At 47.2% G+C, this 27,886-nt stretch overlaps 4 protein-coding genes across 5 annotated transcripts in view; 1 reads left to right on the forward strand and 3 right to left on the reverse strand.

Annotated features, from left to right (window-relative positions):
• The window catches only part of LOC101029685 (protein EOLA1), a 128,388-nt gene that overhangs the window by 54,108 nt on the left and 46,394 nt on the right, over positions 1-27,886 (forward strand). The window lies entirely within an intron of this gene.
• Positions 7,654-11,587, reverse strand: LOC101030323 (heat shock transcription factor, X-linked-like). The gene is made up of 2 exons (XM_003931161.4): positions 9,272-11,587; positions 7,654-8,432 (listed from the first exon to the last, which is right to left on the reverse strand). The coding sequence occupies exons 1-2, from the start codon at positions 9,833-9,835 to the stop codon at positions 7,725-7,727; spliced, it is 1,272 nt and encodes a 423-aa protein (XP_003931210.3). The 5' UTR covers positions 9,836-11,587; the 3' UTR covers positions 7,654-7,724.
• Positions 11,690-26,131, reverse strand: LOC141582683 (transmembrane protein 185A-like). Of its 2 annotated transcripts, XM_074391415.1 has the most exons (6): positions 26,065-26,131; positions 23,273-23,480; positions 18,934-19,017; positions 15,424-15,600; positions 14,658-14,781; positions 11,690-13,375 (listed from the first exon to the last, which is right to left on the reverse strand). In XM_074391415.1, the coding sequence occupies exons 2-6, from the start codon at positions 23,444-23,446 to the stop codon at positions 13,152-13,154; spliced, it is 783 nt and encodes a 260-aa protein (XP_074247516.1). In that variant the 5' UTR covers positions 23,447-23,480; positions 26,065-26,131; the 3' UTR covers positions 11,690-13,151. The 2 variants fall into 2 exon arrangements, with proteins under 2 accessions (XP_074247516.1, XP_074247517.1); XM_074391416.1 differs by lacking the exon at positions 26,065-26,131 and having other exon boundaries at positions 23,273-23,482.
• LOC141582684 (uncharacterized) overlaps positions 26,103-27,886 on the reverse strand; it is a 40,271-nt gene continuing 38,487 nt past the window's right edge. The window contains exon 7 of the mRNA XM_074391417.1: positions 26,103-26,241. Within this exon, the coding sequence (XP_074247518.1) occupies positions 26,123-26,241 (119 nt within the window). The 3' untranslated portion in view covers positions 26,103-26,122. The remainder of the gene's footprint in view (positions 26,242-27,886) is intronic.

Below are 27,886 nucleotides of genomic sequence, written 5' to 3' on the forward strand. Positions count from 1 at the left end.
GTGGGAACCAAAGTTTCCAATTCACTTAACTAACACCTAGGAGTACGACTGATGGGTCTAATGGTGAGTCTATGTTTTACTACATAAGAAAGGACCAAATGGCCTTCTTGAGTGAATGCAGCATTTTTCTTGTCTGCCAGCAATGAATGAGAATTCCACATCCTCCCCAGAATTTGGTATTTTCAGGTATTTGAATTCTATCCATTGTAATAGATGGGTAGAGGAATCTTAGTGCTGTTGACATTTGCACTTTTAGTGAATAATTATGGCGATCATCTTTTCATATGTGTATCTTTATTGGTCAATGTATGTGTGTTTCTGTGTGTCTTCCTTGGTGAATGTCTTCAAATCATTTCTGTTTTTAATTGGATTCTTTGTTTTCAAACGGTTGAATGTCAAAAGGTCGGTATTCACTCAGCATATGAGTTCTTTATCAGACATCAGATTACTCATATCTTCTCACCATCTATATATTTTTATCCCATTATTTTAACAGTATCATTCTTAAGTGAACTTCTAATTTTAGCCTTTTCTTAGTTTACAGAACAGTATAAAAACAGGAGAGTCTTCCTTTACATCATAACCAATTTCTGCTATGATTAACGTCGTACGTTGATATGATATATTCCTCACAACTAACAAGTCAATATTATTCTGCAGCATCCTTTGATGATTCTTGGATCCCATCTAGGATAACACGTTATTTTAGTCATCTTGTCTCCTTAGAATCCTCTTGGTTTTGAGAATTTCTCAGACTTTTATTGTTGCTGATTGCTTTGACAGTTTTGGGAATTATTCATGAGGCAATTTGTAGCACTGCCCTCATTTGGGATTTGTCTGTGGTTTTACTCATGTGTAGACTAAGGTAATGGTTTGGGGGCAGGAGACCGGAGAGGTAAATTGCTGTTCTCACCACACAATATTTTACCACCACGACTTATCACTGATGATGCTGACTTTGATCACCTGGCTGAGGTAATGCTTGTCAGGTTGGCCCTCTGTAAGGTGATTACATTCTCCCTTTTCATACTGTACTTTCTGGGAGGGGTAGCCCATTAGGGAGGAGTGAAGTATGTTCCACCTTCTTGGGAAGGGGTAGTATTGACATGAATGATTGGGGATTCTTCTCTATGGGAGATTTGTTTATTTTCCCCACTTTATGCATTTATTCACCCATGAATTTATTTCAGATGAACTCATAGTTAGTTATCACATGTTTTGGGCTATAACCCAATACCACATTATTTTGTTGCTCAAATCATTCTCTCTGTCCACTGGGAGCTGTTTCCATTGGCTCTGGTGTCCCTTTCACATAGGTTCATCATTATGTATGTTTTTAGCTCTGCTATGACAAAATGCTGCAGGCTCATATATATAGTTCCTGTTCCAGTTATAGAAGAGTTCAGTTTCCGTGGTTTTCTACTTCTTTTTATTGGAAAAGTTTATTAGAATCCTAGATGTGGAATCCAGGCGTGCTCATCGATCCTGTGGACTTTTTACATCTAGCTGTCTCAGATGTCAGAGTAAGGAAATGTATATGTGTATATTAACCTATGTGTATATGCATACATATCTGTGTTTATTTGTACAACCATTTGTATGTATATGAAGCTGAACAAGAGTTCTCACTGAAGTTTCCAACACTACTCCATTACCACAAGGAAGAGTCTCGTATTCTTCCTTGGTTTATCCATAAGCATCCACTTCAGCACTGAGAAAGCTAGCTCCCAGCATCCCCCATCCATATAATTAGTAGGTCCATGGGGTGTGTGTATGTGTGCGTGTGTGTGCGCGCGTGCATGTGTGTGTGTCTGTCTGTGTGCGTGTAGTGTTCCACTGTGTGTGTGTGTGTGTGTGTGTGTGTGAGTGTGTGGTGTGTAGAATCGCTAACCAACATCCCTGTGGGAAGCAGATCTATTATGTAGATGATAGTGCTAAAGCACGGTTTCTTTCGACTTCAGTCTTAGACACCCGCTTCCAGCATTACTTAGGCCAGCACCACATCCACTGACACTCGTCCATCTTTCATACGTTGGTAACACAGTTCTATTGTTTGTACATATTCTATATGCCACCTCGGCATTTCCTGATCTCCTGGTCTTAAAATTTGCATATATTGAAATTGACTCTTTGTGGTTTAAGGTTCCATGCTCTTTGAGAAATGCATAATGTAATTCGCCATTTTGACAATACGTAATCTACCATGATATAACGTAATCCACCGTTATAGTAACCCACAGAATAGTTTCAACAGTCCAATAAATCCCGTCTGCTTATCCAAGTCATTCCTTCTCCCTACCCTGGAACTCTGGCAGCAACAGATATTTCTACTATCTTTGGGGTTTTGCCTTTTCTGGAATGTCAAATAAATTGGATCACCTTTTCAGACTGGCTTTACTTAAGGCAAAGCATTGAATTCACTGATTATTTTTATGTGGCTTAATGGGTCATTTTTAAATTAATGACTAGTGTTCTATTGTTCTAAGGCCACAGTTTGTTTATCCGTTCACTTACTGAAGAATATCTTGGTTGTTTTCAGTTTTGGGAAATCAGGCAATAAGCTGTCATACATATTCATATGCAAGACGTCTGTGTGGACATGTTTTCAGATTAGTTGTACGTATACCTAGGAGTGGCAACACAGTGATCAGCTGTGCAGAAAACAACTGACAACCCGTCTTTGAAAGTGGCTGTACTACTTTGCATTCCCAGCAGCAATGAATGAGGGTGCCTGTTGCTCCTCCTTGTCGCCAGCAGTTGTCACTTGGTTAGGTTTTAGACATTCTACTGCATTTGAATCTCGTTATTTCGTTCACAATTATCCAATGGAGAATAATGTTGACAATCGTATGCTTATTTTTCATCTTTATGTGTTTTCTGGTAATACGTCTGTTCAGAGATTTTGCCCATTTATTAATTTAGTTTTCATAAGATCGTTTTCTATTGTTTAGTTTCAAGCATTCTTTGTAGATTTTGGACACAAGTGCTCTATCAGATACATGTTTGGGGACTGTTTTGTCAAAGTCTGTGGCCTCTCTCTTTTTTTATATAACAGTTTCTTTCACAGAGCATTCGTTCTATTCATTTGTAGGCAGTGTACCTTTTCATTTGTCTTTCGCGGTCCATGCTTGTGATGTTGTATCCAAAAACGCATCACCAAAATCAAGGTCATGTGGATATTCCCCCTACGTTTTCTTTCACAAGTTTCCTAATTTTGCATTTTAAATTGGAGTCAACTTCTACTTTGAGTCAATTCTTTGTGAAAGCTGTAAGGCCTTTCCTAGTTTCATTTCTTTGCATACGGACATGCATTTGTTCAGGTGCCATCTGATGAAAAGACTACCATTTCTCCATAGAATTGCATTTGCACCTTTGTCAAAAATCAGTAGACTATACTTGTGTGGGTCTTTTTCTGGGGTCTGTTTTGTTTCATTGATGTGTGTCTATTCATTTGCAAATACTGTGCCTACTTGATTACTGTAGCCCATGTTCTCCACAAGCCAGACTGCCCTGCAAGCCCGAGTGCCGCACCAGCCTGAATGCCCCACCGGCCCTAGTGCTCCGCAATCCCAACTGCCCAAAAAGCTCGAGTGCTCCCCAAGCTTGACTACCCCACAAACCCGATTTTCTCACAAGCCCAACTGCCCCAAAAGGCCGAATGCCCCACAATCCCTACTACTTCAGAAGCCTGACTTCCCCACAAGCCCAAGTGCCCCACAAGCCCTAGTGCCCCAGACCAGAAGCCCAAATGGCCTAAAAGCCTGAGTGCCCCCAAAGCCTGACTGCCCCACGAACCTAGCAACCCCACAAACCCCAGTGCCACAGAAGGACAGCTGCGCCCAAATCCCGACTGTCCCCCAAGGCCAAGTGACCAACAAACCCCAGTGCTCCACACGCCTGAGTTCCCCACAATCCTGATGACCCCACAAGCCCTAGTGCTCCAGAAGCCCGAATGCCCCCAAAGCCTGACTGTCCCCAAAGCCCGACATCCCCACAAGCCTGTCTGTACCTCAAGCCGTAGTGCTCCAGAACTTCAACTTCCCCACAAGCCCCACTGCCCCACAAAATCTAACGCTCTAGAAGCCAGAGTGCCCCAGAAGCCCAATGCCCCACAAGCACGAATGCTCTGGAAGCCAGCTTCCCCACTAAGCCCGAGTCCTCCAGAGCCCCAATGTCCCACAAGCCTGACGGCCTCATAAGCCCCACTGCCCCACAAGACCAAGTGCCACAGAAGACTGACCTCCCTACCAGCCCCAGTGCTCCAGAAACCCCATGTCCCCACAAGACTGACTGCCCCACAGGTCCCTGACTGCCACCCAAGCGTAAGTGCCCCCCAAGCCCAAGTGCCCCTTAAGCCCGACTACCCCAGAAGCCCTCGCGCTCCTGAAGCCCAACTGCCCCACACAACTGAGTGTCCCCAAAGCCCGACTGCCCCACAAGCCTGAGTGCCCTACAAACGCAACAAGCCACATCAGCCACCTTCTCACATTTATCCAGAAGTCAGCACTCCTTCTGCTTAGCCTGCTGCCTTTGTCCTCCGGTTACGTACTTCACCTTCTTGTCACCCTGGTGAGCTGATGCCTCACTTACTAGGTAAAGCAAGAAGGTGGAGTCTCTAATGTTTAGAAAGGTGGTCGGAATGAGGGTGGGTGTATGGGGCTTTTAGGTTTGCAAGAGTCAACATGCACACAGTGGACACTGCCTTGAACACTCTGGTTGATCTCTGGGTCAAACTACAGTTAGGAAAAGGAGGGAGTTCCCCCACTGCCCCCAGTGACTTCTTCCCGAGTGTCCTGAAGGGCATCTTTTGTGCAAAATCCATGAGGTTTTCTCATGGGGATTAAAGAACATGTGGCTGGTTCGGTTCCAAGTCCGCGTTTGTTCTGGCTGTTCACCTGGAAGAGGGGAGGTAGGAGGTGGGTCCATGGCTGCCCTGTGCCTGCCCTTAGAGGTTCCTGTGAGGCTAAGAATGTGATTCAGTGTGACTCACCCAGGTTCCAGCTCCACCTCTGAGAGCTTCTCCCTGCAATGGCCGGCTCCCAGCTCCCTTTGCCGAATCCCAGCACCAACACAGAGGACAGAGGTGGCGGAGAAGTTGCATCCCCGAGAGCAGCTCAGGCCGGGATGGTTCCCGCAGGGAAGGGACTCATGGGTGAGGGCATTTCCAGGGCCTCAGGGGGCATGGCTCGCTGCTCCTGATTCCAGGGCCTGGTCTGTATGGTGGGGTGTCTCACTGGCAGTACAGGACCTTCCTTTCCTCCCAAGCCCAGTTTTGGAGGTTTTCCCGCCGGCTGAATGCTGGGAGCCTGGGCCCAGGCTCTGCACCTTGTCCTCATGCCAAAGAACCTGGTTGTATTTTGGGGAATGGAGTGTCTGGAAAAGACCCAGGCTATGAGCCACAACCAGGCCAGCCTGGCAGTTGGCAGATCTTTGATTCCTATCCCCACGACGGTTCACAGCAAGCTCAGCTTTGTTTTCTTCCAAGGAAGGAGAGCTCACTCACTGAAGTAGCCAGAAAGGTCAGTCACAACACCACGCTAAGCCAGGTTTGGTCCAAATGCTTGGCACCACTTTACTGTTAACCGGGTTTTTAAAATTTACCCGGAGAACGGAGAACTTAAAGGAAGAAACTCAGGATTTAAATACAAGAAATGTAGCCAAGAACAAAGTAACTGCAAGGATTCTTTGCCACCTGCAATTTCACTGCTTGGTGAGAGCTGTTGAGTCTTCCAAACGTTCAGATACTGTAATCAGGTATCTTCAAGAGCCAATTGACTCTCTGGGGCAAAGTTCCTATCAGTGGCCCTGATTCTATCATCATGATTACCTGAACCGTCAGGTTTACCTTGTTTCGTCATCGTATTTACCTGAACTTCTATACCAGGCATCCCCAAACTACGGCCTGCAGGCCACATGCGGCCCCCTGAGGCCATTTATCTGCCCCCCCGCCGCACTTCAGGAAGGGGCACCTCTTTCATTGGGGGTCAGTGAGAGGAGCACAGTATGTGGCGGCCCTCCAACGGTCTGAGGGACGATGAACTGGCCCCCTGTGTAAAAAGTTTGGGGACGTCTGTTCTAGAGTGCTGTTTCTATTTGGGAGGGAAGAGAAGGAATTGTTTTCTCTCAGCCCTGCCTTGGAAATTGAGTCCTCGTGGGAGGCCGGGAAGCAAAGCTGAGAGAGGAGGGATGCAGGTTATGTTCTTGCACAGGCAGGGTCTCTCTCCCATGGATGGCAGTGTTGATCTTTGCGGCTGGCCCATTCTTTGCATGGTGGTGGGGGGAGGTGTGTGGGGCTTTGGTCTGGGCATAGTAGCAGGGTTAGCGGCATCCTTGGATTCTTTCTACCTATTTGATGCCAGGAGCACCATCCCTAGTCATGACAACCAACAATATCTCCAGGCTTTTTTTCTAAAGCAAATAGGTTGATACCACATTTTGCAAATCTGCATTTCTCTCTATAGATTTACAAGGAAGCCAGGATCGCAGGGGCGTAAGTTTGTAGGAGAGGTTTTTAAGTAGCAGCATCTTTGCATGATTCAAACTCTGGAGGCATGTGTATAAAGTCCAAGAAACACATGAGAAAACTGTGCTGCTTGGAAGCTAAGGAGCTCACAAGTGATGAAATGTGATTCATACCCGTTTGTAAATGAGCACCCATTTGTAAGTGAGCAGGCCAAGACAGGGAGATCCACCTGCGGACCATGCCTGGACTCTGGATTAATCCACTCCCATGTCTGCATTCCCTTATAGCCTCCTCCCACTTCTCGCAGGACTCTGCTGCCTACTGTCCAATTAAAAGTCACGGACAGGGATACCTCTGGGTTCTGGCGTGTGGGTGTTGGGGCTCTCTGCACGCCCTGATTTCGGAGATCTTTTGACGTCTGTGCCCAGTTGTGTCTACGGTAAGAACTTGAACCTATTTTCTCTGACCTTTCAGTCAGAGGCTTGTCAATGACGGCGTCTGTTCTAAGTTAAACACATCAAGTGATCAGAAAAGGATGCTTCCTAAGATAAAACATGACGTATTTTAAATTTGGGGCTTCAAAAGAAAGAAAGACAAGGATGGAAGGGAGGGAGGGAGGCGGGAGGGAAAGAGACAAAGAGAAAGAGAAAGAGAAAGAACGAAAAGGTGGGGGCGTGGTGGGGATATCAAGGAAGGAAGTGAAAAAAAACCCTCCGGATCCAGTACAGATATAAAAGCCAAACGTAAATCCTGTCAACGAGACACTAATGAGCAGCCTCTAAAGTGCAAATTCGTAGGACTCCTTGGTAGTATCTGTCACCTCCACAACTAACAAGGGCACTGTTTAACCCAGTGACAAAGCCAGACATGATCTCTTCTCATCTGTACGTAGGTGAAGGCCCTGTCACATAAAGGCACTGCTACGACAAGGAACGGCCAGCGACACAGTGTCACTGTGAACCCTCAGCGGGCAAAGCCAGCACCACAGTGGCACTCAGCGGGTGGCTCCAGGTAATGTTTAATGAGCGGAGGCAGGGCGTCTGAGGGGCTTCCTAAAACCCAGCACCTGCTGCATATCTCCGGGGCATTTTCCCAGGAAGGGGTATTACACCGGAGTCTCTACCATGCAAGCAAAAGATGTCGGAGGGGGGTAAAGCAAGAAAAAGGACAGAGACCGTGAAGGCTTTTTTGTGCAGTCAGAAAATTACCCATTTCCTGACACGTTTATTGACCTGCACATGTTCTGCCCAAATGCTCGCCTCTATGTGTGGTGGTCTGCGTCGTCTGGGTACGCCTGGAGCACATGGCTAGCTGGCATGCGCTGTGACATGTGGTGGCAGTCGGGGCAATGGTGAGGCAGAGCTGGGGGATGGGGGAACATGGCCATGAAGGCAGCAGACTGTGCAGCCACAGCAGCCACTAGGGGCAACGGCACCCAGAGACGGCAAAAGGGCGGCATGCCAGGCGCAGGGTGTCCCGTGGTCTCCAAGGCAAGGGTCCCGGGGGGCGCTGGGGGAAGGGCCGCCACAGGCCTGTCGGAATTCATCTGGGTTGGAGATCCGGGGAAACAGAGGAAGGGCAGCGCCGCAGGCCCAGGGACAGCTGCCACCGGAGCCACGTCAGCCCGGCCGCCCTCTGACCACTCGCCGGCCGGCTGGGCCAGCGGAGCGTTGTCACCTGCCACGGCGGGATGGGGTGCCATCACAGCAGTTGCTGGTGGAGCAGAGCCACTCCTGATTTGGCTGCTGGGACCGGCTGGGTCCTGGTGCTGCGGTGTGACCTGCTCATCCTCACTCGGAGACGTGTGATCTTGTTGCTCGGTGCCTGCTGGTGCCAAACGGGATTCCGCAGCTCCTGGCTGGCCCTCCTCCCCCGGTCTTAGTGCAGACTTGACGCCCACTCTTCTCTTCATCCTCCCGAGGAGGTGAGGGGAGTCTCTTTGAAAGTAGGGATGGCAGTAGAACTGTAACTGCAAGTCAAAGTTTAAATAAAGAGAAGGAAACTGCAAGTCACAAGGATGGACGGCAACCACCAAGCATCTACGGCCCTGTGCAAGAGAACTCTACTGGCCCAGGAGGCCCTTCTGGAAAACGTCCCAGTCCCCAAAGGCAGCTGGGAACTCGTGTTCACGCCATCAAGGTTTACCAATTTGTGATGGGCATTTCCATCTTGGAAGAAGCCTCAAAATGGCAAATTAGGGTGTCCACGGCCAGCGGAAAGGGTCTTCGAAGCTGCAGACCGGGAGGGAAGAAGATTCTGGGCCTCCCACACGCAATGTCAGCTGGCAACAGAATGCACCCCAGCTGGGCTGGAGTACCCGGGCACTGACTCTTCCACACCAGGGGCCCACCTACCAAGGGCAGCAGGAGCCTGTGCACCCTCTGCAATGGGCACCCTTCAGCGCTTCAGCTTGGGCACTTCTCCGACACCAGCCAGGGGGATAGTGGTACAAATACCAGACTCCCCACCGCCTGCTCACTTCACAGGGTAAAGTGCTATGGAGTCAGGAGAGTATAGCAACCACCAGATGACACAACTGGCCCCGGGTAGGGGGACATGCAGATATGGCTACTTAGCACCTGTGATATTTTATCCACTCGAGAGGGGCCGGTACCATCCTCAGCCCTCTGCCCACATTTACTCTTGGTTCATGTCACCTCCACCCATCAGGGGACACAGGACCACACTGATGGCCCCACACACCCCACTTGAGGTCGCCCACTTCCCAGGAGGCAGTCCTGGGACTTCCACCCACATAGGCCCCAGAGCCCACCGACTCAGCCCCTCCAGAGGCTTGTCATTCATTACCTTGTTCAAGATGGAGACTGGCCGCTGTGCAGGGAAAGTGTCGGTGAGGGTCCTGAAAGTGCGTTGACGCTGTTTTCGGAAGCCATACAAGTTCAGCTGGCGAAGGAAGCTCCTTAGCGAGTCCGTGGCAAAAACTTTGTCCGGGACGTCCCTTTCGAGAATCTCCTTTTGAAAGAGTTTTTGATTGATCCCTAGACAAGTCCCAGCGTCATCCCACCCAATGGAAGAAAACTGATTGCCGTTGACCAGTCTCCACAGTTTCTGCGGAAAGGGCAGGGAGAGGAGATTATCTTCTCCCTGGAGCGAGACGTCACCGCTGGGGCGTGGCCTTCTCAAGGAAGCCTCCTCGACCAGAGACTGGAAAGCCATTTCTTCCATCAGCATCCTCAAGTCAGGGCTCCCGGGGGACACCGGGTAGTCCCAGGCACCGGAAGGATCTGCTGGGTGATGGTAGATCTCTGAGTCCGATCGGGGAGGAAAAGGCACCCTTTCCGAGCAGTGTCCCTGTCCTCTCGGATTCCTTTCTTCAGAGTGAGCCATACTCAATGAAGGCTTGTCCTCCATCTGGCAAACATGCTAGTGCAGTGTGGCCAGCGGCACCCCTTGGGAGTCAGGCAGCCAGCCCCAGGACATCACAAAGGGGCTCAGACTGCCTGGGGGTGACATCAGCACACGCCCGGCAAGTTATCTAATAAAGGGCCAAGGCAGACAAGTAGCTGCCGGTCTGCGTGTGCAGATTCTGGTCCTCACAGTCATCTCAATGGGAAAGAGGACACCAGCGCACAGGAGTGTCGAGGGGCCCTGCCACACCTTAGGTGCAGACCTGGAACGGTCCCCTTGTCCTAGAGCTCCTGGGGCCAGGCAGAACCACAGCAAAGCCCTGACTCAGGAAGGTCAGAGCTCACCATGTGAGTCATGGGACCACAGACCCCAGCACATGACTGACACTTTGAAGCACAGAACCAAGGGTAGGACGGTGCCCATGGGCCAGGCTGTAGCCACGCCACCCTTTCCACCCTGTCCTAGCCAGAGGCAGCAGTGTGCTCCATAAAGGTCCTCTGAACACACCCACACTGTCGGTCCCCAGGACGCAGATTGCCGATGGCCACTTAGGCAAATGGCTTAGCTGACTGTCCTACCACTCACTGCTGCCGCGCAGTCCGGAGGGCAGTCGGAGGCGGACTTCCTCCTGCTTTTCCTTGGCCTGCACATGTACCCCCACCAAGCAGGGACACCCTTCTGCACCCTGGGTCTTTGCAGTCACATCGTGGCAGGGCATGTGGCTGTTGACCTTCGAGCATGTGTCATTTTCCTTGGCCAGTGAGTGTCTCCAGAGAAACGCACATGGGTTTGTGCCCAGCGGTCCACCTCCGCACAGTGGTTCCTTTGGAATGTGATGCTAGGAGGTCACGGGAGAGGCGTCCATCTGAAGCAGTGTCTGTGTAACACACTGTCCACACACACAGGGCCACCCCTCCACAGACTCCCTTCACTCGATTGTGGGCACAGAGCTCAGTGATGTTCCAGAGACTGTCACCAACTGGTGATGCCTCCACACTTGAGACATCCTGGCCCCAGGGCCCAAGACGCTCTGGCTCAGGGGATGACAGTGAGGGTTCTGCAAGCAGACTGCCGATGCTGGTGTCTCGGCCTGGCCGCTGCCGAACTGTGTGACTTGGGCACGTCATCACTTAACCTCGCTCAGCCTCCGTTTCCTCCCGGAGATAAGAGTAGTAGCACCTGCTTCCCGGGGCTGTGAGGATCCTGTGGGACGTATAAGACCTAGCAAGGCACCCGGCAGTTGGGTCATAGCTGCTGTTGTCACTTCAATAGGCATTTTCTTGACTAGCAAGTCCGAAATCTCATGAGCCTAAAGCAGAATCCACCTGTGGCCTCTGGCTGCCTACAGGACTGAAAACCCTTCCGGCCACAGCAACCAGTGGATTTCCTTGTCAACTGCCGCAAGTCATGAGCTGAACTCCACTTGAGTTTCAGTTCAGGCAGAAGCCTAGAGTCAGAAATCGCAGAGCCTTTTGTTGCAGCATGAGCAGTCCTCAGCTGTTGACATGACTGGGCAGCAAATGAGGACCGGGAGCAGTATAAGGACAGTATCTGCTGCAGACTGTCTCTTAGCACCCGAGGAACACTCCAGAAAGCCTCCTAAGTGGTAACAATTGTGGCACTGCGTAGCCCAGCCAACAGTGGCATCTCCGTAGCATTCCCTCCTTCCTCCCTCCACCCCATATTCCCCTGAGAGCTGCGCGCTGAAGAAGGACTCATTCTAAAGTCTGTGCCCCTGCAGTCGCCAGCCTCGCTCAGCTGCCTGTGCCAGATAGATTTGCTTCCTCTGAGACTGGCTGGGAGAACCATCCCAGTTTCCTGGGCCATCCAGTAAATAAGATACAGATCGTGCACGTGTAAAACGAGGAGCTGGTTTATTGGACAGCTTAAGAGAGCAAAAATACTGGCTTTAGCTACATTCTTTACACACTGAGCTGGAAGGGCTAAACCATCCTGTTCCCCTGTACCCCAAAGAGAACAGGCTTGCTGGAGGCCAGCGCCAGGGGCGGAGTTGTGTTTGCAGCGGACTTGAAATCAGCCCCATGTAGGCCAGTGAGCAGTCGCCTGCACTGAAAGGCCACACTCTTCTCCTGGGTGAGAAGATCAATGCTCTTTTTTAGCCTCTTCTCAGCGAAGAACCTATTTGTTTTCAGGCAGGAGGACGATAAACTTGCAACCTCTGACGCATGGAGGAACCTGCAGTGCTCGAAGAAACTGCACACACATGTGAAGCCACTGTGCCTACCGCAAAGCCTTCTTCTTGCTGGCAGGAGCGAAGCTTGAGACTTCCCCACGCACAGACGTGACCCGCGTGGCCGTTTCTGCCCTCGGCAACATTCTCCGGTGCTCCGGCTTCAAGTAGCACTTGTTGGGTTTTCGGCTAGCCACTACTCTGAGAATGAGAAGAAGCATGGAGCATCTCCAGCTTGGCGTTGCTGTTCTGGCACTAGCAGCTACTGCATACCTGCGTGAGTTCCAGGGCAGAAGTGGCAATGTCCTGTGGGGGTGTGGCACCCCGTTGGGGCGGGACGGGTGTGCCACGGGCATCCGCTTCTGCAGCAGAAGGAGTCTGCCTGCAGCACAAGCTTGTAAAAAAATACTTTGACAGAATATGCTGTACAGAACTAGGGGTTAACACCGCATATCACGATGCTAACATATTTGTATAAATACTCTGCATACAGGCATGGAGTCACTCCTGTAGAAAGGGCTCATCGGTGAGGCTATGAAAAACTGCTGTCAGCATGCCCAAAGAGAAACTACTTCCACAGTAGGAACAGAAGAAAGGACTGTGCTGTGTCTAAACACGTGGTGCATCAGAGACATGGTTCCAGTTCCTACTGACTACGCCAGCCCCGACCGACCGGGGAGTGCTGAGTGAGCTGTGGGAGGAGGTCAGCCCTGTGGAGAAAGGCATTTCTAAACAATGCTTTTCATCGGGATTTCAGCACCGTGTAAACAGACGTTCCTTCTGAGGGCCTGGTGAGCAGCCATTCCCCAGTGGGTGCCACAGGGAAGAGGAGCACCTGGAGCCCCTCCCAGACGGATGGAAATCCCGCGTCTGTTCTCACACTCTTCCCGGCGTCCACATCTGCTGGCATGCGCCCCTGTCACCTGCCACTTCCACATCCCGTCGTGATGAGTGGCTGACAAGCGCTGGATGCAAACAAGGCATGAGATGGACGTACCTGGAGACCCGGCTCCAGTTCTGGTTCTGCTTTGCGGAGTGAACGAGGGGGCAGAGGAAGGTGGAGAGAGCACGTCTCAGTCCACTTAAGGACTGTCCCCGGAAGTGGCATCTAATCCGGGATTTCGATATTTAATTTGGGAGGTGGGAACACGTACTTCCCAGGGCTCTGGGTAATGACCACCCTGTCCTTCTTTCGAAACATGGGAGCGATTTTAGGAGGTTCCGGACTGGGGTCTCTTCGGTTTCTTCATTATCTTCGTGGTGGAGATCGTACGAAATGTTTCCATATTCTCGTAGAAATGGGAAGATTTCAAGCAGAAACTGACAGAAATCTTTGCAAATACCAAACCACCCTGAAAAATAAGAATGTTTTATTTAACACACTAGGCTCAACTGACCTTCCCGTTAACTTTCTTTCCATAACAAGAAATTTCACTCCTACGACGTCGTCACACACTTTATCCAGGCGCCTGAGTCACGAAGCCCGAACAGGGCTTGAGTACCCAAAATAAAGGAGAAGAACAAACCCTAGCGCCGTGTTTCTCCCCGACCAGCAGGGACAGCGTCCCTGGGGCTTTGTTAGGGATGCCATTCTCGGGCCTCAGCCCAGACCTCTCTCTGGAAACTGTGAGTCGGGCTAGGGTGGGCTCCAGAGGTCCCCTTTTCCTGACCCTTTTGGGATTCTGCTAGGCGCCCAAGTTTGAGAACCACTGCTCTAGTGAGTCTCGAAACACCTCTGGTGCGTAGGCCATGGTGTCTTCCACTATTCTTGTCCACCCAGGAAAAACTCATGGATGACAGTGCCATCCAAGCAATGGGTTTCCGTCACCCTCTAGAATCTGCCAGGGTGGCAGTCATGCGTGGATCCTGGCCAGGAGGGGGACCCGAACTCATGGAGCCACCTTAAAACCGCTTGCCCAGTCCCACTCTTCCTCTCTGTACACCACTGGAGTGTCAGCTCAGTGCAGGCCCTCCCTGCCCCCGGGAGGGCAGAGGCACAAGCAGCAAGCATTGCCTGGGCTGCTGGGCTGCAGTGAGGCCCTGCCTCCAACCCCACTGGCTTTTGGAGGGCCAGTGCTCTGGGCTTCCATGCCATGGAGCTCACAGCCTCACCAGGAAGGCACCCTCTGCAGAGATCATTTTGGAAGTGTCTGCCTCAGCAAGCAGGTGGAGGGGAAGAGAGAGCTAGCAAGGCACGAGAGACAAGACTCGGGTGATGGCAGCAAGGACACTGGGGAAGCAGAGGGGCCAACGCGGAGCTTGGGTGAATCCCAGGGTTCGGGTGGGAGATGTGGATTTCCCATCAAACCCTCACGGGCCTGGGAAGAATCTATCTTGATCCCTAGTTTGCAGAGGAGGGAATAGGCTCTCTGAGAGGTTGCCTGCCTTGTCTGGTCCTATCTATTGGCAGCGTGCACTGCGAGAAAAGTCCCAGGGCAGGCCAGTAGAACACCAGGGTGACGGCATGCCCTGCCCTCAGAAGGTCCCAGAACTTCCTCAGCCCTCGCTTCCCACACAAGCTTCTAAATCGGGACCCTGGGGGACTCGTCCCTTCCTAGAGACCACTATCTCCCACCTACCCGCGGTCCCACCCCAGACACACCCCAAGGACTTTCTGAAACGCTGAGTACATACAGTGGTTTCCTCCCTTCTGTCCAAATGTGGTTGCCATCAGCGTGATCAACGAGAGCCAAAGGGGGACGAAAATCGGGATGCAGGAGAAGGCGTTGTGGCCATCCAGTTTGTGAACCAGCAGAATCTAAAGAAAGAGACGCAGCCAAGATCCTGTGGACGCCAGCACCAAGAACCAACAGAGGAGGAGGCCAGACTTCATTAGGCAGCTCCCCTCCTCTGACCCACCTCGCAGGGCCCCACCGCAGTGAGCTGTCAGAAGAGGGAATGTCAGCACCACAGGAAAAGGCAGAAAACCACCTATCCTTGGAGAATGCTCTAAATGAGCTTTTACGTCCCTCTTCAGAGCTCTGCAAAAGTGCATCCACTTGAAAAGCTCCCAATACCAGCAGTTTTATGGCAAACTCCTCCCGGCGTTTGTTCTAAGGAGTCAACAGCTCCCATTCTAGAATTCTCCACACGACTCCAATACACAAATCCGACATCCACCTCTCCTTTTCCAAAAGTGGAAACTGGAGCCTTACAGAGGCAGCATGGCTAAAAAGGTGCCCTCTTCTCCCTGCCAGCCCCACGCGCTCTCCCCAAGAGAAAGGAAGGATGTTCTCCTTTCACTAAAGCTCCCTCCCAGAAACAGCCCTGTTCTCTCCCTTCTCCTGGAGTCGGCTCACTGTGAGCTCGAGGGACAGAGGCTGCCTCTCTAGGGGTGCAGGACCCTGTCAGGGGAAACGCGAGCTCCAGGGGCCAAAGAGGCTTCCCGCGGAATGCTTACCTCAAACGTGAGCAGAGGCACCACGATGGTCATCCAGCTCAGGGCCATGGTTATGTGTGTCCTGCGCTGCTCGGCAATCACATCCATAGAGCGCAAGAACAAGACGGACCACACGATGTAGTAGAGGACCACCAGGCACAGAAAGGACATGAGAATCCACAGCGGGACACACACAACCTGCGGGGAGGGCGAGAGAAGTCGTCTCTTTAGCACATCCGCCCCGGCCTCTGATGGAAGGCATCTTTGACACCTCTCCAGTTAAGACCGTCCCACCTGCAAGCTGAGTAAGGACAGTTCCACCTCCCAGGCCTGCTCCCAGGACCGCATGAGACAGAAAAGGTATGGTGTGTGCCCACTGTAGGGCTTGCTGCCACCAGGGGACACAAACGCTCAGTGGGTGACATCAGTCCCTCTTCCTTTGAGTGACAGACAGTCTGGCATCTGGCTCCGCAGCCTCTGCTCTTCCAGAGGCTTGCCCTCCCACACTCACTCAGGCTCCCCCAGGCACCGCTGGCATCACAGCTTTCCAGAGAACGGGACACAGCTGTCACCCTGTGCACACACACAAGATCTCACCCCAACAGACTCTCTTCACCGGCAACCTTCCCACAACCTGCTGGGGGTACTTCAGCAACACAAATGGGAACGGGCTCCCCAGAAAGTGTCGCTGCCTGGGCTCCTAAGGACCCGTACTCTCACCCCTACCAAGTTAGTGAACTTGGCAGGCTGACGCTGGACACGTAACGCTGCCGGGTCCCCGCCTCCACGGCAAGGGCACATTCCGAATATGTTGCTGTTGTACCAGGTGGTAGACCTTGTGTCATCCACACGCAGGCCCAGAAGATGAGTTCTGGGAGCGTCACTTGGCCAGGCTCCCCTGTGACATGTCTTCGCCCTCCTGTCCGGTCCCCTGGGACGACACTTCTCCCTTCTCCCTTTTTCTTTTATTAATTATCTAACATACAGTAGGAGAAGTGACTGTCTTCCTTTGGTGTGGTGATCCCTGAGTCTTCACCCAAGTGTAGATTCGCACAGCCACAGGCAGGATGCAGAAGACGTCTGTCACCCTATAAAACTCTCTCGTGCTGTCCCTTCACTGTCACACCATCCCACCCTTAGCCGCGGCAACCACTGATCTGTTCTCCGTCACTGCCCTTTTTTCTCTGCTGGAACTTTATGTAGATGGCATCGCAAGGCAAGTAGCCCATTGAGACTGGCTTCCCGCCATCAACATAATGTCTCTGAGATTCATCCAAATTGTTCCCCGCATCCACAGGTGGACCCTCTTGTTGCTGAGTGGTATTCCACTCTATGCATGCCTAGAGTTTGCTTATGCGACCGTCTGCTGAGGGTGGTTTCCAGCCCTTGGCTATCACAAACAAGGCCACTGCAAACACTAGAGTGTGGGTTTCTACCTGTCTGTGCCCTTTCACTTCTCTAGGGTAAATACCTAGGAATGGGGCAGCCGGCTCCCATGGCAAGTGCACTTTTAACACATCAGAAACTGCCAAACCGTTTTCCACAATGCCTGTACCATTCTCCCTTCCCGCCGGCAACGTCCGAGTGTCCCAGTGTTGAGTTTCACCATTCAGAAGCCATGTGTTTTGGGCTCTCATCCCGGTTGTAGTTTGCCTTCCCCAACCGGTAATGATGTTGCACATCTTTTCCTGTGTTTTCTCACCATGCACATATCCCCTTTGCAAATTGTCAAGTCTTTTGCCAATTTTAAAATTAGGTGTTTCTTTTTGCATTTTTGAGTTTTTAAGAGTTCTCTGTATGTTCTGGGTGCAAGTCAATGTTCTGATGTGTGCTTTGCAAATATTTTGTCCGTCTGTGGTCTGTCTTCATTTCCGTTTTGCGGACGTCCAAATTTCTTTCTTTCTTTCTCATATGGACCATGTTATCAGTGCCATTTCTAAGACTCTCTTGCCTAATTGCAAGCCCCAAAGATTCTGTCCTATTTTTTTTCTAACAGTTTTACATTTTCTTTTAGTTCTAGATTTGAGTTGGCAAATTTTCCTCCTCCTGATCAGCTTGGAGTTGTTGATTTTAGGCTTTGCTGCAGAGTCTATGCACAGTCTTTCTTCCCCCTTCCCCCTTCTGTGATGAGATTCTCCTTTTTACTGAAGCTCCCTTCATGGGTGAAATGTTAGATCTCAATAGCCTTACTTGTTCTCTCTTGCTCACTAGGGGAAACATGTACTCAGAATGCTTCATTCACCGGGACCTACACAGGATTAAGGGTAGAAAAAAATCTTCCGTCTCATTTGTGGAAAGCATTCAAAATTACTAATCATTTGACATTTTCTTATACTAAAAATTTGGTCTTTTTTGGATATGTTTCCTCCATATAACAACAGAAACAGTTTTGAACCTAATGACATTTTTGATTTGAATGTTTTATCAAAGACTTTGGGCAGAAGTGATTAATCTCATCTTTAAGTATGAAGTGTATTTAGCTTCCCTTCATTTCTTCTCTGCTCCCAATTTTTTACTATACTTTTTACTTTTTAAAGGTAACTATATTTAATACATAAAATATTTTGTATGTAAAAGTATACATCAAACAAAAAAGAAATTAAAACAAAAACAAAAACACTAGCATGACTTTACGTCCCAGTGGCAATGGAACTCTTCTGCCTTTGGTCTCAATCTTTTTTCCATGCGTTTAATAGTGAAAACTCTACTGTGATCTCTAATTTCTACCTTGCCACTTATCTTCCTATCTCTCCATCCATCTGCCCATTTATTCACAGTTAATTTCAACCAAATGCCCAGTAACTGAAGTCACAGTTTAGAAATATGACATAGATGCCACCACCAGTAAGAGAGTAAATGGGTATGGCGTTTTGTGTTTTGTTTTACTGTTGTTTCTTTTCTGAGACAGGGTCTCGCTACCTTGCACAGGCTGGTCTCAAACTCCTAAGCTCAAGTGATCTGCTCACCTTGGCCTCCCAAAGTACAGCTTTTGGAAAAGCAAGCTGGCACTGCAATATATGCATATAGGAATTTCAAACAGTTCCCAACCTCTAGCCCAGTAACACTATTTCTGGGCTATTTCCTAAGAAAACAACCAAAAAAAAAAAGGCAAAGATTTTAATGCATAAACATGTACACTGCAGCATGACTTAAAATCGTTCAACACTGGCAACAATGGAAATATGGTATTTTAGAAATAAGAGGATGGTATGACACACGCTCCTGAAGAATATTTTGCATCAATTAAACTTTAGAAGTTATGTTTATAAAGACCTTTGTTAACATTAAATGTTTATGATACAACATTAAAACAAAAAAAAAATCAGGATGCAAAATGATGCACATAGTTATATTCCAACTGTTTGTATAAAACATGGACATAAAGAACATTAATCATGTTATCTCCACATGGTGGGATTATGGGTGATTATTAAGCTATTACTCCTGCTTGTCTGTATGTTCCAAGCTTTCTACAGTGAGTATGAATTACTCTTATAATAAAAAAGAAGTTTAAGGATTTAAGTTACATACAAGCCAGGGCCAGTGGATGATCTTGTCCAATCTTAAGGCAATGAATATAAACTGGAGAATGTTGACAGAACACAGGATTTCTAACTAAAAATGAAGAGAAGAATCAGTTAAACAAAGTATAATTTGCATTTAATACTGCAATAATTTGGTTAACACACTAAAAGACAATACACATTATAATACAGTGTAACTTGTATAATATGATGTTGCACTGGAAACTCCTAAATTTTGGTACCAGATGGGCACAGCAATACTAAGACAAGGGGAACTATGGCTCGGCCTGCTGCCTTGTTCCTCTGCTGTCTTGCCCTTTCTGGCCCAAGGCCTGAGCACAGATGAGAACCTTGTTTCCAGGTTCACTGGAAACACAGGCTAAGTGCAGTAGACCACTAAGCTTCCTTCATGCTCCTTTCAACAATACTGTCTACTCAAAACCATCTTGTATGTCCTTCTTCTCATACCTCAGATTTGCCCTTGAATTGCACCTCTTCCTTTCAGGCTCCTTGAGGACCCTGTCACATCCAGCCATCAGTTATAGATTCTTTACTGTACGTTTAACCCCACCCATTCCATTGATCTCTTTTAGCAGCACAGAAACAAGTTAAGTCCTTCTCATTAAAAACAAAAACCCCCAAACCAAATAAACCCACCCCTTCCTTTGATCCAAGACCCTTCGTAGCCTCAGGTTTCTTTATGTGAGACAGTAATGAATATATAAGCCCCTACTATCTCATCTACCATTCCCAGCTTCCTCCATTGTGATCTGCCCTCCACCCCCATGACCACCAGAAAACAGCTCTCATTAAAGTCACCAATAACCAGGAGGCAACAAAAACACTTCAACTGGCATCCTACTGATATTGTGGATGACTCTTTCATGTTCGCTCCCCTCCTCCTGGCCTTCTAGAATCCCACCATGCAGTCTTAGAGCCCTCTGGAGTGCTCTGGAAATTCCTTTTGTCTCCTTTTCCCCCTCCTTAAATGGTGATGTTCCCCAGAGCCACGAATTCAGTCTTCTCTCCCCCCTCAGAGAAACAGACACACAAACACACATACTTTCACTCACCCATTGTACCCCGGACTGAGGGAGAAGAAATTTCAACCAGACCCTTGGCTTGCATTACTTCCTTAGTGGTTAGTTCTCACATCTGTCTCCAATTTAGCCTTCCTGCTGTGTAGCAGACACAGCTGTACATAGGCCACTTGGCTGTCCTAGAGGCACCTCAAATGAAGCCAGTCCCAAATAGAGATCATTATCCCCTGCACCTTAGAACCTTGTCTCTCCTCTTTCTGTAGCCTCCCATGTCATTTTGAGGCCCAACAGTGGTCTCATTTCTCAAGCCATGGGCCTGGGAATCACTCTCTATTCTTTTTCCCATGCTCTCGAGTTCTGCCACCACATCCTGTCCACTGTACCATCCAGACTCTCTTGAATCTCATGCCCACTTTCTATCTGATGACTGCCTAGTGAGGTGTTCTTCCTCATCATCCCCCTACCACTTTAGCAACTCCCTTATTAACTTCTCACCTCCAGCCCAAATGCTCTGCAGGCTGCTCCTCACTCTGGTAAAACACATTCTGTCCACAGAATCAAAATCTAAGACTGGGCCCAGCGCTTTCCAAATGTTTCAGTACACAGGTACATAGGGAATTTCATAATTCCTCCATAAACCTGTAGGCCAAAATAAATCCCTAATGTGGCTGGCAATGTCAACAGTTGCACTGATTTAAGTAATTACGTCTAACTTAGTAAGTACTTCTGTCCTAAGTAGCCATTTGAAAAAATAATTCATATAAAACTAAAGAAAAATGTTTATTTTAAATAACCAAAACTAATTCCCAGTTGGATGTGTGTGCCTGTCAGGTGGCTCACCATTTCCCACACCTTAGAATCAGACCTAAGGCACTCCCACTCTTGTTGCCTGTTCTTCCACCAGAATTTTCACACAGCACTGGCCTTTTTTTTTTTTTTTTTTTTTTTTTTTTTTTTTTTTTTTTTTTTTCCACAGCAACTGCCAAAAACCCAGCTTCTTAAAGATATGATGTCACTGAAAGGAATGTAATTAAAGATATGATGTCACTGAAAGGAATGTAATGTGGCCTAAAAATAAACCTGTAAACCATTTCAAGCTAGTAGTTTGTATGATGTCTCAACAAATGTCAGGTATTAACTGTTTTCCTCAAAATGTTCACTATCCCCTGGTGCCCTGTGAGTGCAGTGGGGTGCCTGAGGCACTTCAGCACAGGCTCTGTGGGCTGAGGATGTGGCCCCTATTTGACCCAATCCCTCTGTAGAGGCTCCCTTTCTTCTCAACTCCCACAGTTCCTTCCTTTGCACCTTTTGCTCCTGTCATATCTGAAACGTCACAGTCCACTCAGCTGATGGAGTGTCTCTGGCTTCTAGGCTTCCGTATGTCCTCAAAATGCCATCCCTTCCCTCCCAGCACACGGCTCCTTGGAAGAGCACCTTCCCATCTCTGTATGAGCCTACTCCCAACCACCCCCTCACCAACACAGGTACTTGTTCTTGTGTAACAGAAAGAGAGCTCAGCTTCCGGTATGTGGTTTCTTCCAAGGGTAGGAATGTCAAGAGTGTGAATATATGAAAGACTTACTTTCTATAATTCAGGCCCAATGCAGTCCTAGCCCTTGTATAGTTCTCCCTCGGTATCTGTTGGGGACTGGTTCCAGGACTCCCTATAGATACCAAAATCCATGGATACTCAAGTCCCTGATATAAAATGGGAATTGCAGGGAGGGTGAAAGTGGACCATCAGATACCCTCCCTCCATAGCCCACTCCTACCTACCAGTCACAGCCATGCTGTGGCCTTGCCACCAGCATGAGAATCAGAGAATAGCTCCCTGTGTTCAAGGCCAAACCCTTCCTGGTGCTCTGGGTTCCATTCTCCCTCTGAGTCCCACAGGGCCTTGTTCCATCATTGTCCCTCTGTCTAGATACCTTTCCCCCATGCCCAGACCTGGGATCCAAGTTTGTATGCCTGACCCATAGCAGCTATGTTTACTTCCTAAGCCAACTGAAGTCTTCTTCCTTCATTCTTTGTCCACAGTTCTCCCCTCAATGCATCAGGAGTCAGCTTTGGGCCCTCAGCTTTTGTGCAGTTATGTAGTTATGTAGCTGGGCTTTAGAGTTGGGCTGACTGAAATGAAATCCTCGTCCTGCCCCTTCACATGTAGCCATGAACAAATGACTTACCTTCTCTGTACTACCTCACAGGTTGTGAATACTGTATGTGAGGTGCCTCACACAGTGCCTGGCACACAGTAAGTGCTCAATAAACATTATCTGCTATTATTTTCATTGCTAGTATTACTAGTCTTGGTATTTTATTCCTCTGCATATCCCCTATGATTAGGGGAAAAGGGCTTGGCATATAGTAAATACCTGATAAATGTTTATTGAATAAATAAACAAACATCAGAATAAGCTAACCAGAGAGCAGGGGAGGTGCTAAATCATGGGGTCTGGGGTTGGGAGATGGTCAGTTTTGAGTGTCAAATGGCTGGGCTATAGTACCCAGTTATTTAATCAAACACTAAGCTTGGTGTTGCAGTGAAGTCACTGATTTTGAATAAAGGAGACTACCCTCCATAGCATGTGGGGAGGGCTCATGAAGTCAAGTGAAGGCCTTAAAAGCAAAAACTGTGGTTTCCTGGAGATGAAGAAATTCTGTGACAGGATTGCAGCATCAACTCCTCCTGGGTCTCCAGCCTGTCCACCTGCCCTGCAGATTTCAGACTTGCCAGCCCCACAATAATGTGAGCCAGTTCCTTAACTCTCTTTATATGTATATCTGTAACTAACCTATTAGTTCTGTTTCTGTCTGATTGATACAGGATGTGAAGCTGGGAGAAGGCTGATGTCTTGGGTGAAAAGCCAATGTTCTAAGTGAAGAAAGAAAAATGATTATTTCCATTGTCTTTTGTTGGCTTATTGTCTCATGATTTAGAGCTGTTAATGTTCAAGCTCTTCCTAACAAAGAGTAAGAAATTAACATCTGAATAACTGAGCAGAAGATTTTACTTCTGAAAACACTCTTTTGGAGACAGTTTCACTCTGTCACCCAGGCTGGAGTGCAATGGTACAATCTAGGTTCACTGCAACCTCCACCTCCTGTGTTCAAGTGATTCTCCCACCTTAGCCTCCTGAGAAGCTGGGATTATAGGCATATGGCACCATGCCCAGCTAATTTTTGCCTTATTAGCAGAGATGGGGTTTCACCATGTTGGCCAGGCTGGTCTTGAACTCCTGACCTCAAGTGATCTGCCCACCTTGGACTCCCAAAATGGAAAACATTCTTAAATATATGAAATCTCACCTCTAGTGACCTGTCATGTCGAAAGTCCCAAACACAAGCTGCAACAGACACCGGGGAAACAAAGAACAGTGGCATGAAGACCAGGAGCCAGAAATGGCTTCCCCTCTCGATTCTGTCACAGACCAGAACTTCAAACATCACCAAGAGCAAGTGGATGCCCACTGCAATCAACATGGCTTTAAACTCCACACATGTTTCTCCTTCTGCTCTAAAAAGGGAGAGAAGAAGAAAATACCCTCAGTTCAGAACCTCCATTATAAGCAAGCAGTTCAGGGCAGATACCAACTTATGTTGATCCTTTGAATTTTACTTGTAAATTTGACAAAAGCAAAGGGAAATCAAGTAGAAAGCTAACTTAAATCTAAGCTTTGATAGGCAATCTCTGAAACATTGAAGAATTACTGCAGAGGTCAGGGAGGGATAACATGGGGAGAAATGCCAGATGTAGGTGACGGGGGGATGGAGGCAGCAAACCACATTGCCATGTGTGTACTTATGCAACAATCCTGCATGATCTGCACATGTACCCCAGAACCTAAAGTACAATTTAAAAAAAATCCTACACAATAAGACAAAATATGAATAACTTAAAAAAAGAAATGAAAATTACAACAAAACCAGATGTTGATGTTTTAACTGTACAAGGATATTCTCAAAAGAAATAACCAGTTATTATTTCCCTGACAATGAACATAAAAACTTCTATTCACATCTTTAAATTCAACAAGAGTTACTTCCAAGATTATTCAAGACGATTGCTTCTACTGCTAAAACCAGAAAAATACCCCTTAAGTCTCAAGACCTTTATTTTTCAATGAATTAAAAACCCCGTAAACCACACTTCACACAATATTATAAAAATAACTAGTTCTATGAACAAGTGTCAGTTATATTTCAACAAGATATAGTAACTATTGTTAGGTGCTATTCTTAAATGTAAATAAAAAGTATAAATGATTTTTATTTTTCTTTCTATTCCATTAAGATAAATTAATACCTGCAGATCGAAGAGAAAGAAAAAGAAGAGTTAAAACTGTTATCAAACAAAATCAGTTTAATTAGCTAATATCATGTGTAATAATCTAAATGGATCTACAATTGAGCAATGGTAAGGCCACCAATCAGGAAAAGGCTCTATAATGCATTTGAAAGGCCATTTATGATATACATGTCTTGAGGGTGATAAATACAACAGAGGTTTGATCATAGAGAAAATGCTATCAAAGATTATTCCTGTAGGACTCAAGCATGTTCCACGGGTTAATGTTAACACGAGAATGACCACACCCATACATTCCTCACATTCAACACCACATAAATAATTCTTCCCTTGCTCAAAACATCTTAAATAAAACCAACAAAGAGAAGTTTGAGTATATTCTAAGTATCAATTAGTAGAACCTAAATGTTTAACTTTTCATTCTTTGAGAAGCAAACATTAGATATCTGAAAATATCTCATAAAAAAGAAAGCATATACAGCCACACAGGTCACCAATCTTTCAAAAAAAAAAAAATCTAAGAACTTTGAAACAGCTAAACATGAATGTCTCCCACCTGCCAAAGCCTCTGTGTAACTGTTTTACAGTTCTTAAATATGTATGTGATATGTAACTTACACAATCTCAATCTTAGACTTAGTAAACAAGAATTTAAAGAGTTGAGGTAGTGGCTGGGCATGGTGGCTCGTGCCTATAATCCCAGCACTATGGGAGGCCAAGGCAGGTGGATCACCTGAGGTTAGGAGTTTGAAACCAGCCTGGCATGGTGAAACCCTATCTCTACTAAAAATACAAAAAATTAGCCAGGAGTTGTGTCAGGCACCTGTAATCCCAGCTACTTAGGAGGCTGAGGCAGGAGAATCACTTGAACCCAGGATGTGGAGTTTGCAGTGAGCCAAGATCGTGTCGTTGTACTCCAGCCTGGGCAACAAGATCAAAACTCCATCTCAAAAAAAAAAAAAAAGTTGAGGTAGTTTCAACTTTACACTTTTCCTACATGAGCAACTGCCTACTGGGAATTCCTGTACTCCTCATCTTCCTAGTGAAGGTTCATAATAGCCTCTCACTCTTAAACCCCCCTTTTTTCCTTTATGTAGTTACAGTCTCTGTGGCAGAGAAGGGAAAGCCTCTCACAGGTCCCAGAAACACCAGGCTGCATGCTGGAGTGAGCCAACTCCCAGGAATTTGGGTCAGCTGAGGCATCCAAGAGCAGGGAAGGCAAAATTTGGAAATGGTAAAGGGTACCCCTCTCCACTGTTCCCAAAGTCTCTGCTTTCCTTCTTAGCATCCAGCCCTCAACTTTCCTCATTCCCCAGCTGCTGTCTCAGGGACTCATGGTCTCCTGGCTAAGCCACCTCCCCACACCGATAATAGTCCTCACGCTCTGGGGCAAAGAGGGTGGCACAGGGGAGTCCCAGTTCCAAAATTGAGCTGGAGAAAGATCTTTCATGAGCAAACATAATATGAGTGTCTTCTCCTAAAAACGGTGGTTTCATGCTACTTAGTCTAGTATGGCATACCAGTTCCGTATTTGGGGTGCATTTTGGATTATACAGGCATTTGTAAGCTGGCTGGCAACTTAATTACCCCAAAAATGGTACTGCTTTTGTAAGAAAACACATACCCAACACCAAAATTTCAAAAACACAGAATAGACTTGTTAGCTTATACTATAGTTCTAACACCCCAGATAGGTAGAAAATAAAATGGTCCTTACTTCATCAAAAGTGAGAAAAGCCAAGATATTGCTCCCTCATGATAATGACCAATGGGTTTTATAAAGCAGTATTACCGATGTTGCAGATTTCATGCCCAGACTCCAGTTCCAACTGAGGCTCCAACAATGACCATTAACTTCCACAGCCATATTGGAGCAAAGACAGCCCAGTAACTCCACTGTATGATGCCATCCAAACGAAGGGCCAGCAGCACAGAGAACAGCAGCAGACAGGCATAGATGAGGAATTTACTACGAGAAAAGGAGAATCAGAGGATTCACTTTTACAAACATGTGATACTGAAATGAGGAGTAATAAGAGCAACATCTGTCAGCACGTAAAAGGAGTCACTAACTCAACAACCATGTACTGAAAAGGTCTATGGGGCAGACATAACGTGTTAGAAATAAAAGAAACATAAAGAAGACTAAAATAAGCCTCCTGCTTTCCAAGGCTTCCTCATAAAAGGAAGTCCACACAGAAACATATAATACAGCATGATGTTTGTGATGAGAGCTTGGAAAAGGAAATACAGATTGTGTCTGAGGCACTCCGAAGCAGAGAGGTGATGACCCTGGAGCTGATTCCAGAGGGCAAGTAGAAAGCTGCCAGCGGGAAAGGAAGTAAGATGAGGAAGTATTCCAGGCAGAAGGAACTAGCTATACCAAGACACAGAGACTGGAAAAGGCTGGCATGCTCAGAATATGGTCAAGTTCTGCCACTGGCCGATTATATTTCTAAAAAGGGAGCCATCTGTCATATTCATATGGCATGAACATTTTAGTGTATGTATTATACTTTCCATAACTGAATAAGTTACACATACACACATGCTCATCCCATATAAAAGGGAATTGCTACAGAGGATGTCCTTGAAATATTAACTGGAAATTACACTCTTGAGGACTTCTATTTCCAGCCTTGATATAATAATGGGAATATAATTTACCTTCCCACCTAAATAAGAAACTTGATACAGCCTACAAAAGAACAGTTTTCAGACATTGACAACAGGCAGTGGAGAACAGGTGAGAGGGAGGAAACAAAGGAAGTAAAACCTACTATTGCCCCAGTTTGTAGATTAGAGGCAGTCTCCAGTCTGAAGCAAGACAGTAGTTAAAACTCACCCCTATCAATAACTATATTAAATATAATGGCCTAAATAGCAATTGAAAGATAAAGATGATCAGATTGGATAAATAAGCAAGAAAACTATATGCCGTCTATAAGAGTCCCACTTTATCTATCTACAAAGTCATAGATTAAAATCAAAAGGAAAGAAAAAGTTATACCAAATAAACACTAACCAAAAGAAAGATAGAATGACTATATTAATATTTGTTTAGTCTTCCATGGCTGCTGTAACAAATTACCATAAGCTTAGCAGCTTAAAACAATATAAATTTATTATCTCACAGTTCTTTATAACAGAAGGCCAGATGGGTTTGGTTGGTTTCTCTATTTGGAATCTCACAAGGCTGAAATCAAGGTGTCTGTTGGTAGAATGCTTATTAGGGGACTCTGGCAAAATCCACTTCTAAGCTCATTCATGTTGTTGGCAGAATCCAGTTTCTTGTGGTGGTAGGACTAGAGTACCTATTTCTTTACTCGCTGTCACCTGGCAGCTGACCTTAGATACCAGGGACCTCTCTTGGGCCTTGCAAATAGGCCCCTCCAGGTGGGCCCAGTCTAATCACATGAGCCCTTAGAATAAGAAAACAAAAGAGTTAAGTTGGAAAAATGTTGTGGAAGAGAGATGAAGCAGAAGTCAGAGAGATTCCAGACTTGAGAATGATTCAGTCTGTCACTTCTGGCTTTGAACATGGAGGTAAGGAACCATGAGCCAAGGAATGCAGGCAAGCTTTAGAACGTGAGAATAACTCACAGCTGACAGAC

The sequence above is a fragment of the Saimiri boliviensis genome, chromosome X, assembly GCF_048565385.1.
Source record: "Saimiri boliviensis isolate mSaiBol1 chromosome X, mSaiBol1.pri, whole genome shotgun sequence".
Taxonomy (NCBI): Eukaryota; Metazoa; Chordata; class Mammalia; order Primates; family Cebidae; genus Saimiri; species Saimiri boliviensis.

What these genes read in the sequence shown, in the direction of transcription:
- LOC101030323 (XM_003931161.4), bottom strand. Translation starts at nt 9,835, where the DNA reads ATGGAGGACAAGCCTTCATTGAGTATGGCTCACTCTGAAGAAAGGAAT. An exon ending in CAGTCTCCATCTTGAACAAG is followed by an intron (nt 8,433 to 9,271) that starts GTAATGAATGAC and finishes TTTGACTTGCAG; the next exon opens with TTACAGTTCTACTGCCATCC.
- LOC141582683 (XM_074391415.1), bottom strand. Translation starts at nt 23,446, where the DNA reads ATGTTGATTGCAGTGGGCATCCACTTGCTCTTGGTGATGTTTGAAGTT. An exon ending in TGCCTCTGCTCACGTTTGAG is followed by an intron (nt 14,782 to 15,423) that starts GTAAGCATTCCG and finishes CTCTTTCTTTAG; the next exon opens with ATTCTGCTGGTTCACAAACT. An exon ending in ACAGAAGGGAGGAAACCACT is followed by an intron (nt 13,376 to 14,657) that starts GTATGTACTCAG and finishes CTTATTTTTCAG; the next exon opens with GGTGGTTTGGTATTTGCAAA.